Source organism: Bos taurus, chromosome 1, assembly GCF_002263795.3.
Source record: "Bos taurus isolate L1 Dominette 01449 registration number 42190680 breed Hereford chromosome 1, ARS-UCD2.0, whole genome shotgun sequence".
In the NCBI taxonomy this organism is placed as follows: domain Eukaryota; kingdom Metazoa; phylum Chordata; class Mammalia; order Artiodactyla; family Bovidae; genus Bos; species Bos taurus.
Window position 1 is genome coordinate 86,029,678 of NC_037328.1, and position 18,757 is coordinate 86,048,434.

General features: G+C 37.6%; 2 protein-coding genes across 8 annotated transcripts in view; one reads left to right on the forward strand and one right to left on the reverse strand.

The window, feature by feature from the left end:
- Window positions 1-5,789: 5,789 nt before the first annotated feature.
- Window positions 5,790-11,059, forward strand: DNAJC19 (DnaJ heat shock protein family (Hsp40) member C19). The gene is given in 6 exon segments (NM_001034458.1): window positions 5,790-5,904; window positions 6,669-6,720; window positions 6,800-6,873; window positions 8,784-8,863; window positions 9,517-9,587; window positions 10,915-11,059. Coding segments are annotated over 6 exon segments (351 nt in total). The 5' UTR covers window positions 5,790-5,901; the 3' UTR covers window positions 10,986-11,059.
- An 846-nt stretch (window positions 11,060-11,905) lies between these two features.
- FXR1 (FMR1 autosomal homolog 1) overlaps window positions 11,906-18,757 on the reverse strand; it is a 79,381-nt gene continuing 72,529 nt past the window's right edge. For 4 of the 7 annotated variants that reach the window (XM_005201602.5, XM_005201601.5, XM_005201600.5 and 1 more), the window contains one exon: window positions 11,906-18,535. In XM_005201602.5, coding sequence (XP_005201659.1) covers window positions 18,365-18,535 — 171 coding nt within the window. In that variant the 3' untranslated portion in view covers window positions 11,906-18,364. 7 annotated transcript variants of the gene reach the window in all.

Genomic DNA, 18,757 nt, shown 5'->3' on the forward strand with positions numbered 1-18,757 from the left:
GGCAATCTCCAGCAATCAAATAATTGCACTTGTCTGTCTGGCCCAAGCACAAGACGCGCTTACACAGACTGTTCTGTTGGTCAGTTCCATTTGCTGACAGCTCAGCAGGAAGGGTTCGCTTTATTCAACACATAAAGCTGCTGCATACAAGTGGAAATCTGGATAGGGAAGGGAGTAAAGAACTGAGAAAGGCAATGGAAAAAGATGTGCAACAATGGAATGAAATAGAGGGTTGGCTGGGAAATCTCCATTATCTAGTTTTTACCCCAATTTCCAACTTTCCCCTGAAATCCTGAGTGCCTCAATTTTCTTCCCTACAGCCTGAGAAGATAGCAGAGTCTTTATCCAGAAATACATGCCATTACTCCAGTCAAACATATTGCAATTCTTCAGTCCTCCCCTCCACTTACATTCTCTGGACTTTATTAATTAGGACAATGGTTCATGTAATTAGAAAGGAAAGTAGGAAGTCAGACTAAAACAGAAGCAGTGAGGAAAAAATAAAGCAAGATAAAGAAAAAGGAAAGAAAATCACAGGAGAAATAGTTATAAATTATTTTATAACAGGCACAAGGGAGGGTGGGATCACCTGACTTGGATGCAGATGAATCCAACGGGAGGAAAGGGTGGCTGGACTTCAGCCTTCTGATTTTCCAGCATCCCCTCCACTTCCCACTGCCCTAGGCCCTCACATTCCTACCCAGACCTGTCCTCCATCTCACTTACTCTAAACTATCTCCTTTCTTCCATCCATTCTGTACCAGCATTAGAACATTCCTTTTACTAGTTACAACAGCAAAAGAGACTCTTAAAACACTTCATGAAGGAGTCTGTTGATCACAGCTCAGTATGATAATTATACTAAGAATATTGACTTCCAAACAGGGGAAAACAGGAGGAATTCCCAGTGGTATATTGTCAGATCATGGTAGGATCACTGGAGATAAACAGGAAGAGGATAAAAAGGGATAGAATGAAGGAGAAGGGAAAGGAACTAAATATTTACTGAGTGCTATTTAGTTTTACATACAGCAATGTATGAGCAGCTGTCTACAAGAGAAAGTGAAAGTGAGGCTCTCAGTCGCGTCCTACTCTTTGTGACCCTATGGACTATACCATCCATGGAATTCTCCAGGCCAGAAGGAGTGGGTAGCCTTTCCCTTCTCCAGGGGATCTGCTCAACCCAGGGTTCGAATCCAGGTCTCCCACATTGCAGGCGGATTCTTTACCAGCTGAGCCACGAGGGAAGCCCATCTACAAGAGAATCATGGGTTAAATGGCTGCTAGTCAGGAACTTGGACTCCATTGACCCAGATGTGAGTAAACTCCTAAAGGGTGGTAAGGAAATACAGGAAAAGGCAATTCTATGACCCTCTTATGACCCCAAACATTATATACATCTGGAAAGCGGACAATAAGGGTATGCAATTACTGGACACTATCAGGGCTTTGGAAAAGTTAGTCTACCATTTTGAAGCTCAGTTTCTTCATTTATAAAACAAAGCTGTTGTGGGGAAAATGATCTCTATATTTTCTTCTCATTCTTAAATTAGATGATTCAATGAATTTGGTCCAATTTTTTCCCTCTGTAAGATCATTTCTATAGCAGGTAAACATGCTTTTATTTCTTCCATCTGAAAAAAAAACAAAAGCAGAGAAGCATGCTTCTCTCTCTGAGTACTGTCATATTTCTCTAATTCCCTTTTCAGCAAAAATCCTTGGAAGAGATGTCTTATGATCCATATCTCCACTCTTTCTCAGTCAGACTTTTGTCCCCATCATGTTGCAGAAACTCTTCTCATAAGTATCACCAATGATGTCTAGTAGTCAATTCTCAGTTGTTTTTTATTGTGGCTATTAGCAGCATTGCAATGGCAACCCACCCCAGTACTCTTGCCTGGAAAATTGCATGGGAGGAGCTTCATAGACTGCAGTCCATGGGGTCGCTAAGAGTTGGACACGACTGAGTGGCTTCACTTTCACTTTTCACTTTCATGCAATGGAGAAGGAAATGGCAACCCACTCCAGTGTTCCTGCCTGGAGAATCCCAGAGATGGGGGAGCCTGGTGGGCTGCCATCTATGGGGTCGCACAGAGTTGGACACGACTGAAGTGACTTAGCAGCAGCAGCAGCATTTTATACAGTTCCTCCAATGAACAATGTCTTCACTAGGCTTCCAGGACACCACACTCACCTGTTTCTGGTTAACCATTTTCAGTCTAATTTTCTGGCTTTTCCTCATCTCCCAAAATTTCAAATATGAAAGATATCAAAACAGCGCTTATCCCTCTTCTTTTCTCTCCACTCATCCAATGGATGATTTCATTTGTTTCATGGTCTTAAAGATCATCTATGGACTGATGACTCTCAGATCTCTCTCCTGACACAGGACTTGCATATCCAAATGCCTACCTAAAACTTTTTGGATATCTAGTTGATATTTCAAACTTAACACAACAAAATCTCCCACCCCCTACTTGCTCTTCCTGAAGTGTCTCCAGTCCCATTAAGTGGCAACTTCAGCCTTCCAACAACCCAAGCCTACTGCTTGGGAATCATTCTTGAATCCTTTATTTCTCTCACATACTACATCTCATTCATCAGAAAATCCTATCAGTTCTTCCTTCAAAATATCAGCAGGAGTCCAGCCACTTTCTTCCACTTCCACTGCTACTATCATTTCCTGCTTGACTGTAGCAATCTCTTATAACAGTCACCATTCATGCTGGAAAGAGATGGCATCCCCCAATGGAGTAACTAAAGAAATTTTAATTAGGGACTGTTAACCAGGATACAGACAGGATTAAGGGAAATTAGCAAATAATGATCAAGTGCTTAGTGTCCAGCATGGCTTTGGGGGCCAATGGAATCATTATTACCCTTAGCCATACCTGAAAGAAGAAGGAGTGGGAGTAATTACCTAAAGACACACACAACAGGAACTGTACTCTTCAGTGGACAAACTCAGCCAGCCTTTGGCAACCACCAGAAAGGAAGAGGGAGAAATGAAGACCATGAACTCACTCTCCTCCTGCTTTCTGATCTGCTGATCAGACATAACTAAACCCCAAGCTAGAAGACAAGGGAGTCCATTGATGTAGTTCATTAACTTCAGCCTCCTAGCCTCCTATGCTTCTCTGGGAAACAGAGCAGAACAGAAAACAATAGAGAGAGGTCTTGGGGGGTGGGGAACAAATGTATTTGGCAAAATATCCTCATCTGCAAAACAGAAATAAATATTACTGTTATGAAGTGAAATAATCAACACGAAGCATTTAGCACAATGTCTGGCACATGGTTTTTGGGAAAGAAGAAATTTTATATGCCTGGCATTAATTTCCAAAGGTGGATTTTCATGGAGGGATGTTTCCCAAACTTCAGATTATGACCAATTAGTGGACTGCAAACTTAATGGGTTTTCTGGACTTTTTTTTTTTTTTGAATAGGAAAGACAAGCATACATCTCAGGAAGCAAATGCAAGTACTATCTCAAAAACATCAATTTCCATTAAGTTCAATTTAAATTCACATTAAATTCAATGTGTGTGTGTGCACATGCACATTCAAGTATGTATTTGTTTCCTAGAGTCACAAGCTAAAATATATTTCTTACTATTAATAAGAGTTATGGTCAAAAAGTGTTTGAAAGTCACAATTCAAGACTACTTCTAGATACTCCCTCTAATCTCTCACTTATTCCTCCCCCAAAAGTGACTTACTTGGTCAACAAATTTGAGAGGAGAAATTGAGTAGATGTGCTTGAGACTTTTCTCACTATCTGGTAATTCCAAGCCCCCTCTACTGTCTTCTCTTATTCTCTATGGTAGCCTAAATAATAACCCCCAAAGATACCAAGTCCTAAAACCTGGAACCTGTGAATATTACCTTATATGACAAAATCTTTGCAGCTATGATTAACTTAAGGATCTTAAAATGGGGATATTATCCTGAATTTATACAGGTGGGGCCTACATGCAATTATATGTATACTTTAAAGGGGAGGCTGTGAAGATTCAGAGAGGAGAAAGGCAACATAAAGACAGAATAGAAAGGGATTTCAAGATACAGACCTTTCTTGAAGTTATGCAGTCACAAGTCAAGGTATACTAGCAGATACCACAGGCTAGAAGAAACAAACAGTGATTACTCATTTATTTATCAGTCAGTAGACTTTTTAAAAAATTGCTTTTAAGGGTTCTTCCCATGCCCTTAGTGTGCTTGCACTCATGAGTGAAGTGTCATGAGAATTGGGAAGAACTTTGCACTCTGACTTCCCTCTGACCTTCTTTAGTAATAATAATAGCTACACACTGAGCAATAAGTATGTATAGAATACACAATATACATCTCTATCCTTACAGAAATTTGGCAAGATAGCCATCATACTCTTGTTTTACAAATGAGAAAAATGAAGAATCAGGAATAACTAGCCCAAATACACATAAATAGTAAGTGACAAAGACAGATTGTGCCTCTAGTTTGATTTGCATCCAAAAACAGCTATCTGCACTTCAAGTGTCTCCCTATGTTGTCCACCCCTGGTTTCCTAAGTCTAGGCTTGTGTTCCTCAAGCAAGCTACATATCATAGCTTGTATATACCAAAACCATATGTTAACAGGAAGTTTTAAACATAGGAACTTTAAACTTTTTTCAGGCCAATTTGATCCCAAGGTCTTATGTCTTACTTATCTTTTGTAGTTGTTGGGTTAAGAACTAGACTTTAAAAAGGCAAAAAAGGAAGATGTACACTTAACACTAGGATCTCAGTTTTGGATAGTTTGTTAACAATAAATTTCATTACAGTTTAGGGTTGCCTTGGGGATCCAAATACAGAATCTTTTTACAGAGGAGGAAAACAAAGCCAACAAATTCACATATTTGTCTAATAACCAAAGAGCTCATCAAAGCAGAATTTTATTGCAATGTAAACAGACTTCTGATACTTTCTAAGTTCTAAGTGAGAATTAATTCCAAATTTATTTTCATTATACAAACAACACACTGCAAAATTTTCATTATTGTCTCCATTGTTTTTCTCTTCTCCTTTTATGTATAGATATATGATACCCTGTAAGGCAAAACCAAACATTACTTTTTATTTTGAAAAAGGGAGTAATCTTAAATAGCATTTTTCAGTTGAGGTGATCCTGAGATCCCATGATCAGAATATTAACTGTCCTTAAGTGGTAATTCCATTCCACAAAACCAAACCCCAAACATTCACACAAGTTCCCGTCAAGTCACGTATTTAAATAAAATTATTAAAAAAAAAAAAAAGAATGTCACAGAACAACCCCCAAAACAATATGGCTTGCTCCTTTGATTTTCTAGAACATCTTTTTGCTATACTGTATCGCCACATTTATTTGGCTTTATGGTGGAATCGTAATGGCAGGAATACGGATATTCATTACTTTTGACAGTTACAAAATAAATGCCAAGTGGAGGTGCTAAGATGTAAAGAAAGAAAAACGTTCAGAGTGAAGCTACACAGTATTTGCTCATGCTCTTCTATACCAAAACCCTTCCCTTAGGAATTCCCAAATACTCTAGGCCCAGGGGCAAAGAACAAAACGGGGCCAGACTTGAAGGACAAAACGCCGAGAAGCCCCACCTTTGAACCCAATAAGGAGGTGACCCGCCCACCCACCAACCAATCCAAAGTCGCGTTCTCCACCGCCCACTGCATGAGCGACCTTTTCCTTCCCGTCCGCTGGCCCACTTTTACGACAGTTTTCCGACCTAGTTTACGGCCGCCACTGCCGTATTTCCTGGGGCGCCCTTGCCTAGGTGGTTTGTAAGTGCTGGTAGTGGCTGAATCACTTTGTGATTAAGGCATAAACTTGGTAGGCTGGGATGAACCGCGCTCCTGGTGGAAGCAGGGGAACCAAGCAGGTGCCATGGTGAGTTCGGCCTTCCGGCCTCTTGGGCGATCTCAGGCCCAGTTCTCAACCTCTGCTCAAGGTCTGGGAGGAGAGGAGCCGTTGTCTCCCTAATGCGACTCTGAGCTGGGGGTGTAGCGCCTGGGGGAGTCACCCTCTCTAGGACACAAAGCTGTTGGCTCACCGCTCTCGGGCCTTTGTGCCTGCCGTCCCTAGGGCTTGGAGATAAATGGAAACGCATTTGATTATACCTGCTGTTCCCCTCCATCTCCTCGCAGTCGTTTATCTACATTGCACTGTCTTCCCCCTTTTCTCTTGCTGACTGACATACTTCTCGATTCCTATACATATTTGGCCGAAGGCGCTATGAAAAGCTAATCTCTTTGTTAAGCTCACGTTTAACGTTGAATCAGAATTTACGGGAACCCTCTGTAAAGTTCTTTCTCTGGCAGAAACTTTATTTCCATTCCTCTTGATTGAATTTAAATGTGACTTAACTTTCCCTGTGGTGAAGTAGAAGTTTTCAAGGGGCAGGAAATCATCCATTGTTGTAAAAGTAAATAAGCAAATCGACTTGCTTTTTTTTCCTCCCGTAGTGAAAGCCGCATACCTTTACAATGCATTGGATGTAAAATTTGCAGGATCCTTGGGCAGAGTATTTTCATCCTCACAGTTGTTTGTCCCGTTGAAATAAAACTTGTAGTGAGTTGAAATCGGAGAATGGGCATGATAGGATAAGGGTGAGAATGAGAGAAATAAATACTTATTCTGCTTCCCTTTACCAGGCCAGTACAGTGGTAGCAGTTGGACTGACCATTGCTGCTGCAGGATTTGCAGGTTTGTTTATGGTTTGGGGATAGAACTGAAGTAGGAGACGTTGAGGACTTTTTAATTATTTTTTTGCTTTTGTTTTTAGGTCGTTATGCTTTGCAAGCCATGAAGCATATGGAGCCTCAAGTAAAACAAGTTTTTCAAAGTCTACCAAAAACTGTAAGACTTATTTAGCACTTTTGCTAATTCTTTGCTGTGTATGAAGCCTAGAGCCAGACATCCATGGCATTCTAAGTGATTGCTTTAGACCCCCTCTCTTGCTTCCTACAGGAGAGGTTTAGAAGTTCTGAGCTTTGTAATGGGGCTAAAGAATCAAATGTTATATATGATGAATTTGGGGAAGAGATGTTAACAGTTCTAGTATCATGAAAGGTAATGTCACTTTATTGTTCATATATGATTACCTTCAGCATCATCTGCTCTGATCACAAACACAGAAGGATCTAGGAATCTGAAGTGACCCATGGTTACTGTGTGGACGTAGCACTCCATAACAGCTTACTTGGATAACACAGCAGTTAATTGGGCTCTGGGGTATGACTGAATGTGATAATACCCTCTGTGGTCAAAATTCAGAGTGAATATGATTTTGACAGTCTGTAGAGAATTGCCTTTTATTGTTGTGATTGAGTTACATAATGGGTAGGCTTTACCAATATAATTTCTGGTGCATCGAGGTCAATGGACCCAGTAGCCTGATTTTCTTAGTACTATCTTAAAGTCTTGTTTTAGTAGCTGCCTTGAACCTCAAAATATCCTTGAACAACTTGCTCAAAAGATCTCCAGATCCTATAAAGCACTTATTCTAAAACATTTAGTCAGTCTGAGATCAGGTTTTTATTTGAACATGGCTAGCTTGGAATACCTATATGCAGGTCAGGAAGCAACAGTTAGAACTGTAAATGGAACAACAGACTGGTTCCAAATAGGAAAAGGAGTACCTCAAGGCTGTATATTGTCACCCTGCTTATTTAACTTATATGCAGAGTACATCATGAGAAACGCTGGGCTGGAAGCACAAGCTGGAATCAAGATTGCCAGGAGAAATATCAATAACCTCAGATATGCAGATGACACCACCCTTATGGCAGAAAGTGAAGAGAAACTCAAAAGCCTCTTGATGAAAGTGAAAGTGGAGAGTGAAAAAGTTGGCTTAAAGCTCAACATTCACAAAACTAAGATCATGGCATCTGGTCTTGTCACTTCATAGCAAATAGATGGGGAAACAGTGGAGACAGTGTCAGACTTTATTTTTGGGGGCTCCAAAATCACTGCAGATGGTGATTGCAGCCATGAAATTAAAAGAGGCTTACTCCTTGGAAGGAAAGTTATGACCAACCTAGACAGCATTTAAAAAGCCAGAGACATTACTTTGTCAACAAAGGTGTGTCTAGTCAAGGCTATGGTTTTTCCCGTGGTCATGTATGGATGTGAGAGTTGGACTGTGAAGGAAGCTGAGCACCAAAGAATTGATGCTTTTGAACTGTGGTGTTGGAGAAGACTCTTTTGAGAGTCCCTTGGACTGCAAGGAGATCCAACCAGTCCATCCTAAAGATCAGTCCTGGGTGTTCATTGGAAGGGCTGAAACTCCAATACTTCAGCCACCCCATGTGAAGAGTTGACTCATTTGAAAAGACCCTGATGCTGGGAGGGATTGGGGGCAGGAGAAGGGGATGACAGAGGATGAGATGGCTGGATGGCATCACCGACTCGATGGACATGAGTTTAGGTGAACTCCGGGAGTTGGTGATGGACAGGGAGGCCTGGCGTGCTGCAATTAATTTAATTCATGGGGTCGCAGAGTCGGACACGACTGAGCAACTGAACTGAACTGAGCTTGGAATAATCTTCCCTTCACTCCCAGAAGAACTGGGTTTGCGGCACTGTTATTTTGTCTTCTTTGACCTTTTAGGTTGTCTGGCGAGGTGGGAGGTTGGAAATGGATGTTCATTAAAATACCATAGAAATTACTCTTAAAAGTTTTCTGCTGGTTCTGTGAACATTTACAGACATTTTTAAGCAACTTTCAGTTTGATAATCTTTTCCTACAAATGCATTTCCTCTTTCAGGCCTTCAGTGGTGGCTATTACAGAGGTGGGTTTGAACCCAAAATGACAAAACGGGAAGCAGCATTAATACTAGGTGTAAGGTAAAATAATTTATTACATTTTTAATATTTTTCTTTCAAATTTAGAGCTGTAAGCAAATGTAAGAAAGATCTTTTATTAGGAGTTATTATTTTTGGCCACACTGTGTGGTATGTGGGATCTTAAGTTTCTTAACTAGGGATCAAACCCATGCCCCCTGCAGTGGAAGCAGGGTCTTAAACACTGGACTGCCAGGGACTTCCATCTATTATATACATTTTTTAAACCTTAACATTCCCTACAAAAGTCTAAAGAGAAGGCCCACTGACACAGAAGTACTTTTTAACTCACTGGAGGTAGGTTTTTCAACAGATCATCAGTACTCAATGTTGTTCTCTATAACTGAGTGACAAATTTTGTGGTGAAAATTCTTTCATTTCCAGATACTTAAACATGCTTTCCAGTAACAGGATTGTTGTCATAAATAAGTTTCAAGTTCAACTCAATTTTTGAGAATATCTTATTTTTCTAAGCTCTGTTTAGTTCTGTGATTCAGAATAGTCATCTTCCTTGTGATAAAGAAGAGGCTCCTAAGTAGCTTTTCATACTGTTTTATTGACTTAATCCAGTTGCACAGTTTTCAACTTACCTTTATAGTTTAATGTGACCCAGAACTAGTCTAAAGTAAACAATACCTTTTACTTTTTTAAATTAGCCCTACTGCCAATAAAGCCAAAATAAGAGATGCTCATCGGCGAATTATGCTTTTAAATCACCCAGACAAGGGTAAGTATCATTAGAGTTGTTAAAACATTTTGTTGGGGTGACTACTTGTTATTAATGGGATAATTTTATAGCTAAATCTTGGTTGTTGTAAGGAAAATGCTTCGATTTGTTTGTGAGCAGTCTCCCAAGCTGGGTCTACTTGCTGTTTTGGTATCTTAAAAGAATAAATACTGAGTAGAAAATTTACTTATAGACTAATAAGCAGATTTAGTAACTACTGTCATTTGGAAGTAGTGATAAGCATTAACCATGTTTTCACACCAGCAGTTGTGATGTGTCTTAAACACTGCTAATTACTTTTTGGGGTGGGGCGTGAGGGGTGTCTACATTCTTAGGGAAAATGTTGAATTTCAGTTAATGAAACTAACAACCCCTCCCCCCCTGCCCCCATCCATTTAGACTTCTTAAACTAGTGGTTACCTAGAGAACTATAGGATATATTTATTAGTTTCAGATACACTTCTAAGCAGCCTAGGCTCTGTTGAAAGATCAAATGGAATACCAAAATATAGACCACAAAATCCATTACTCAGTGTTTAAGTCCTTTTACTTTCATGTGAGAGGTCTCTCATTAAGTTTTGGCTTTAACTGGGGTGGTAAATATTTGTATTTGACTTCATAACATCTTCTACAGAACTTAGCTGGTATTAACTGTATACTTGCCTGGAAAATCCCCATGGACAGAGGGGCCTGGAGGGCTACAATCCATGGGATCACGGAGTCAGACACGACTGAGTGACTAAGGGCACACCAGAGAGCTTCTGATTGCTTAGGGTCTAGGATGGAACCCATATATTTTGCCTCTTAACTAAGCTTACTGATTGCTTGATGGTTTGGGGCCACACTTTTTTGAGACTTACTCAAATCACAGCTCCAGTTTAGTGGGAAAGCAGCTGTAGGTGATACCATGAAGGGATTGTTGATAACTGGAAAAAGAACTAGAGTGAGGTCTTCCAACAAAGCTCAGAAGTCTCTGACAATTTCATGATTTTATAACAACACAATAAATCAGTGTTCATTTATGAAAAAGGTAACTTACAAACTATTTCAAAGTCACATGAGAATTTTTAAAAATCTCATTTAAGCTTTTTCAAAAGGTGCCATTGTATGTGTGTATAAATCTCCCTCATCATTTCCCACTGATCAAATATATTAACTGTGTTTTTAGTCATCTGGTTCCAATGCCATAGCTATTTTTTAAAAAAATCAAAACTTCCATTTCTGCTCATTTCATCTTAGAGTTCTTGAAACAAGGTAATAGCTTTTCACCAGGCAGAAATTGAAAAATCCAGTATTATAACTATTCCTTTTTTCTTTCTTCCTATAGGAGGATCTCCTTATATAGCAGCCAAAATCAATGAAGCTAAAGATTTGCTAGAAGGTCAAGCTAAAAAATGAAGTAAATGTATGATGACTTAAGTTCTTATTCTCTTATGCGTTCCAGCTTTTTATAATAAAATGCCTCAAACCTACAAATTTTAGAAGTTATTTAGCACAAGCTAAGTCAAAGCGTTGGTATAAATCTGTTTATACTTGAGGATTTTAAATCAGATTATAGATTACTTGTAGATTATAGCTAAATACATACCATTTAAGTGTTGTTCACTACTCATTTGACAAATAATTTGGTACCTATTTCAAGACAAAGTGAACAGTCTCTGCCCTAAAGGAATCCCCAATCTAATGGAAGACTGATAATTAAAATGTGATAAATACGATGGTATTAGCACAGGTTATTGGAGAAGGAAATAGCAACCCACTCCAGTGTTCTTGCCTGGAGAATGCCAGGGACGGGGGAGCCTGGTGGGCTGCCGTCTATGGGGTCGCACAGCGTCGGACACGACTGAAGCGACTTAGCAGCAGCAGCAGCACAGGTTGTTTTAGTAGGGACTCGTCTCACTGGGAGGGAAGGCTGTTCAAGGTACAGAGGACTCCCTACTCACTTAGAGCCCTGAATTTTAAAGTGAGTTTAGCCACAACTTTAACCTAAGAAACTGATACAAGGTATGTTATTTACCTCTTTGTCAGTGATAAATCTGAATTGTTTCAGATTTCATACATTAAAAACCGTTAACAGCATGATAAAGATTTGAGAGTACATGTTTTGTTTTTAATGAAGTATGTGCATTTTATTTAGGTAGCCCCTTAAAGAGACTATTTATAAATTGGTTATTTACATCATCAAGTTAAACATTTGTTAAAACACAGTAGGCAGAGCACTACTTTGTAGATACCAGGTGACTCATTTTTCACAGCCTACTGGGAAATCACAGGTGATTTTGGAGGTATGAACTTGAAAATAAGAAATCTGCTAATAATGAGATTACTAGCCTTTTATTTCAATCTTCCGGACTAATCAAAAATTGTTTATGAACAAGAGTTTAGTATCAACTAAAAAGCAAATTTTTCAGATACAGAAAATACGCCCAAAGGCAATCACGCAGTAAGTTTAAAAAGGAAAAATTCATATGGTAGGTATACTTGAGTGTTTAATGCAAAAAATAGCATACCTGTTTTAAGAGAGGTATTAAGACAATGGAATCCACTTTAAAATCTACTAAGGAGCACAACAGAGCACATTTTTCTTTGACAATGATCAGTTTTTCTTTTTCTCTAGGCTTAACTTTTAAGCATCTATTCATTTAAAGCTGTTAGACTTACCATTTTTCTTGGGTAAAAAAGTCATGAATTTGAGGGCTCTAGGTCATGATAATTTTTACAAAATACTGTGTATCGTTACTATTTACTACTATGATGTGCTAGCACTGTGCTAAGCATTTCCCCTCTATCTCCACAGTAGTTACTATTAACGTACATTTTACAAGTTCAGCGAGGTTAAGAAACTTGCCCAAAGCAACATGCTGGGTCAAGAAAGCTGATCTTTTGCAAACCCAAAGATCTACGCTGTTAACCTCTACACTGTACCTTTCACAAATATGATAACCCAGGGATGTTTTCCTTGGTGGTCTGGTACTTGTCTTTACACTTAAACCTTGGGGCCTTTTATCGGTTGCTCCTTTCAGATGTAGACACTTAAAAGGGAGAAGATTATGGTTGAATATAGGACTAGGGAATAGGAGATACAGGTTTCAAGTCAAAACTTCTGCTATCAATACAGGCAACTTTGAGCAAGGAATCTATATGCCTAGAGCTCTGCTTCCTTATGTGTTGGCGGCTGGGGGGGATGACAAATTGTGACGATTTCTCCACATTTTGTGGAGGGGAAAATGAGAAACTCTGCTGAGTTGCACAGCCACTCAAACTATAAGCCCAGAATATGTTCTCCAGCTTACTACGTTTACTTATAATTTAGTTCTCTATGTATTAGTCCTTAAAAGATGCCTATTTACAGCCATAATATTTAGAACTAGCATACCAGAGGTTGTTTTCCTACTGAGCCCCTTCCCTTTTGCCTTCACTGGGCCTCTGGGTTGTATTAAGATGAGTCCTAACTGCTTCATAAGCTTTATAAACCTGCCTTGCTGGTGATGAAAGTAGGCTATAATGGGTGGTCCTGAAGTTAAATCTATTCCAACCCATAAGAGTTTTAAACAAATTCTCTTGCTTTCAAGTATTTTACAAATGATGGGAACCCCTATGGAAGCATTTAATACAAGTCATGCAGACCAAAACCATTCAAGAAATAATTGATAACCTGTGGGAAAATAGATGGAACACAAGTCCGTATCTATATACTGTGATGTTTGGTTTTATATTTTTCTCTGCAGTTCTTCATTTCTTCTGCTCTAAATTACAACAAGAAGGGTAAAAGGCAACTAGATGTAAAATGAGAAGTGGAAGAAACTACCATCTTAACACAAGGGTAAAAACCTAAACATGTTGGACTATTACACATTATAAAGCTTTATAACATTCAGCACACTAGAAATTTTATGTCCTACTTTAAAGACCTTGTATCAGAAGTCATTTAAATTAATCCAGACAGAATGCCTTCATTTAAGAGATAAGTTTAAACATTTTAGGCTAAAATACTGAGTTTAACTGTTTCAATGAGAATTTATAAGGCATCTTTCTATTGGTAACAACCTGTTAACAGTTTTTTTGCACTTCAGAAGTGTGTCTTGCAGTCATATTTTACTCAGCATAAATGATTCCCCCCAAACATGTTAATTCCAAAGAAAATTAAGCAACTGGCTCCAGAACTTCAAAGGACATAACATGATAGAAAAAAAAATCTATACATCTGAGGTTAAAATTAAAATGCTAGAATATATTTTTAGTTAAAGGATCCTGGGCTGAGAGAACCTTCAGTACCGGGAAACTTAACCTTAAGCTCTGCTATTTGTTGTTGGCACTGTTGTTCAGTGCTGTGTATCTGCTGAGTCAGCTGTTGCCTTAGCAACAGGATATAGGAAGAGCTTCTCTCCACCTAATATTCCCGGCCCGATGACAAGGTCACATAGTCCAGTATTAAGATATGATCTTGAACAAGTTAACACTTGCTGTGGCCTTAGTGGTGTTTTAGTTAATGGAATTTCAAGTGAAGTGTTTACGTGACTTTCTTTACAGCCTGCAAACAGCAAGGTGAAAAATGAAGCTCAAAGACGTTGCCATACGAGCTCCAGGCAACAGTGAAGCATAAATTAGTTCATCTAGAAAAACTATGGAATAATTTTTATAACGAGAATTGTCTCTAACCTAGAAAATGAGTAGCTACATTTGACAATCCAAGTAAAATAAGGTACAAAATACCAAAACATCCAGAAAATACCCCTGTAATTTCACTCTCCACCCCCCACAAAATACCACTCATTAAAACACAAACTTGAGAAACTGCTAACTAGTATACTTAACAGTGGAGCTTTGACATTAAGAATATTAGTAAAAAATAATTTTGCCCTTTATTTTTAGATTGCATACAACATAGCTGGAAATGCCTGGGATAGATACATATATAAAAACAAACACATTTTAATTCAGCATACTCTTTTAGAGTACATAGGACTATAGTTAAGTGTCACACAGTATCTGACATATGACTAGAACCAAGTTATATTAGAAAGGCCCTTATAGGATCTAGTTGGATAAAACAGAATATAGAAAAGGGTAGTACAACTAAGATAGTCACTCCCAATTCTGTACTTCAGTACCTGAAACATTAATATAGAAGATACAGATGAATCTGAATCTAAAGTGATCCACTGATAAACCATTTTTTATAAAACTGTATCTCCCTTATAGAGTATGCACCTCCCTCATCCAGTAATTAGGGGTTTTCTGGATGATTAGACTCAGAAAAGATTCACTGCTTGGATGTCCAGAGTAAATGATTATACCTTAAAATGTATTATTATTAGGCTGAACCATAAGAAACTGTTGCTTTTGTGGGTCAGAAGTCAGCTCTTGGCAATTTCCTATGTTTCAGCATAACCGACATTTTCAACTAGCAGCTGAATACAGTTTCAAATTACCACCACTTGCAAAAAGTTTTACTATAGCAGACTGCAGTTATTGCTTTATTCCAACAGTCCTCTGAAATTAAACCCAAATGTTATCATAGGTTAATCATGGGTTATAATGACTATTACACATTCAAGCATCCTTAATAAGAAACTAAAACTTAAAAATAAGGGGTCAGAAAATTCAGTATATCAGATATCCTTATAAAGGGTACAAGGGATCCAAACTGTAAATAGCAAAGATAGGAAGACTGAATGAGACTTTACAATGAACACTCTACTTGCTACCTTCTGGAATATTGCTTAAACGCATAGATCCAGTTCAAATCAAAGTTCCTGGAAACTTAGAAAACATAAGTAATTTTCCTTTGCTCATTTCCAGTAACAATCATTTGACGTAGGACTTACTGCATTATATAACTAGTTTTCCATCCACCTGTCTTTAGTTAATTAATGTCACTGTAGGCATAGCCTATAAGAATACTGACTAGTTGGTTTCAACCTCAAAAGTCAATCTGTTTATAGCAATATTAAATTAACATACCAACTTTGCAGACCATTCTCAGGTTAAACACCAAACTTATAGCAAACAGCAGCTACAAAAATACTTCCAAGGTGATGGGTCTTAGCCACAAAAAAATGGCTGACCAGAAAAAAAGAGTAAAACACCAGCTTAGTGTTTTCCTGTTTAATTTTTTTGCTTACCTGTATATATCTATACTTGCTTTTTAAAGAGTATTTACTTAAGCAATCTCCCTCAGCCTTGTCCTAAGCAGTGTCTCAGTGGTTTGAACTCACTATAATATTCTTTCTCTCATCTTCACATCAAAATACAGTAACTACTTAAGAGTTTTATGTATCCCTACTATAATTTTACCAACGATGACTGACCTGTCAACAGAAACTCCAATACCATTTTGCAAAACAGTTTTAGGCCTAAGGCATCCCAAGTTTCATGAAATGATCATTTTTACCCCCCATGTAATCTCTCCTTTTGATTTTGTGTTTTAGTTCAAATATCATATACAATTTTGTATATATATGCTAGAACAGTATTTAACCTGCAGAGAACCTTTAGAATTGGTGGGGGGATGGGAGGGGGTCATGGCAGCTGGCAAGTTCTCCCATAGCAACATTTCAGGTAACTAATAGCCAAAAAAGATGCACCTCTCTCAAAGTTTGGAAGGCTACCTCTATAAAGAATAGTTACCTTTGGGGACTGGGCTTTTCACTTCTAAATCTGAGCATATGCTATTTAAAAAAAAAAAAGCCTATCATGATGCTGTAGTATGTATTCTTAAAGGATACTGGGATTAGTCATTTGTAAAAAATGAAATCTTAATATTTATATCCTAGAATATGGTTGTCAGTTCTAAAAAAACTCCTTGGGCTAACCCCACTTTTAAGATGATTTTGTGTTTCCAGAACAAGGAGGATTTTCATGAATATATTCTACTACCTGGAAGAAAATGAAAAATTATTTTCTTTTTGCCATATTTACCAATTTGGAGATTACTGAAAATTCCCATACCTTATAGTTAATTTATAATTCTATTCTCTTCTATTAAAGAGAAGAATAATAAAGCCAAAAATGTTACTTGTTTTTCAAGTCCAAAGACTGCACTGTTCACACTACACCTTACTTTAAAATTTTCCATTATTAGGGTTTTAGGAAAAAGCATTTGATATTTTCACAGCTTAACCTCACCAGTAATAAATTTGAGGGCTAAGGTTTATATACACTGACCTAGCAAATATTTTTAGCTACACCCTGAATTATCCTTCAGTTGTAAAATCACTGAAGTTTTTTTTTATGCACATAACAAATTAACATAAGTTATGCACATAAAAATACTTCTCAGATCCCAAGTGAACAAAAGGGCTCCCTCTTCTTGCTCAGTAGTCTTTATATAATATTGTGGAGCAAAACCCTCCAACAAATCCACAATTATTATCAGCTTGCAAACTTTTACTTTGTGTAAAAGTTTGTATAGTCCTAACATTAAGCCATCTGGACAAAATATTTACAAAAAATCCAATCATTAATATGAGAACCTTTAAAATTATTTCCTTGAAAGCCAAAAATCAGTGACATTCCTTAAAAACTGTTCATTATACTTTATAAAAATAACAAAGAATCAAAGGCAAAAGTAAAACTCTGGATTTTACCCCAATGCCTTCCAAAAGTTGCCTATGACTAGAATTTTGTTACAAAGACTTTCCTAATATCAAATCTCTGAGACCAATTCCCTAAACCATTCTATTCTAACATACTAAATTTTTAAGTACTAAGACTTCAGAGGACTCATTACAAAATGACCAACTAATATTTTAATACTATTTATGAACAAGTATAAATGCATCTTAAAAAGCAATCAGAATACTACTCTAGGCCTTTGGGTAGGTCCAACTACTTTTCAACAGTTGGTTTAAAAAGTAGAAAGTTAAAAATCAGCAAATGGAAGATCAAAAGTTTATTTACTACCTGCATACAAAAACATATTGCACATCAAACAATCAAAACCAAAAAGAAAAAAAAAAAAAGAGAAAAAAAAAAAAAGAAAAAAGGGAGAAAGAAGAAAAGATACTCTACTGAAGACTAACATGTAGTTTATACAGAATAAACCTTCTGGAAATTGATCTTTTCAGTAGTTCAGGTTATGTCTGAATGGACATGACTAATTCAGCTTAGTGTTTTAACTAAAGCTATGTTTGATTTTTTAAATACTGTACACTTTAATAAATAAACCAAACAAAGCCTCAATGTAGAACAGTCACTGCCAATAACACCCAGTGTCCCTGCAGATGAGTGTTTAACAAATGTATTCCAGTGGTCTGCAGATTTTCCTCTACAATACAGCATTTTAAAAACACATTAAAACAGACCAGTTTCCAGACTAAAACTAATGAAGAAATTACAATTCAGTGCAAAATATCTTAGACTGCATTTCATTCTAGTTTTCCTCAGGTGAAGAAGTGGTTGCATATTATTAAAAATGTAACAAAAGCAGCTAATGCTTTCATAAAGAATATTAGGTTAGGGATCCCACCCCACCCACCTCCCCCCCCAATCTCTGCCATATTTTGAAAACAAAATAACATTTCCTATAGCCAGCAACTTTTTTTAATGTTACATATACTATTCTCAAGGCACATCTGATGATATATAACACAGTAGGTGTCAAAGTATGTTTAACATATGATTTCTTCAGGATCCCTCCCCTTTCTGAATTCCAAATGGAGGAACTGAAAGTGCGATGGAAAGACTGGCGATCCATATTCTATCTTTGGCAAGCTTGTACAAGCACTATTGTAAAATGTAATGTAAAAGAACTGTAAACTAGGAACTTCTTCAGTTTATGAAACACCATTCAGGACTGCTGCGTCTTGAGTATTTTCTTCTTTTAAGGTATTAATCTTTTCTTCTCCTGGAGTACGCTGTAGCTTAGAAATTTCATCGCCAGAAGCACTAGTTGGGCCATTTATTGCCTTTTCTGAAGGACCATGCTCTTCAATCACATCTTTTGCCTGCCAAAGGGAGACAACTTTTTCAACTTCTTTATAAATAAAATCTATAACTGAGGAGGAAAATAACTACATAAACATCAATTAGCTAATAAATAATTTTAGTTTCACATACCACAATGATCTGAATTAAAACATTCTTAAAATTAAAAAAGAAAAAAAAAAACCAAACCCCAATGTATTCCACCTCTCTGGGTCTTTCAACTCTTTATCTCTAGTAGCTAG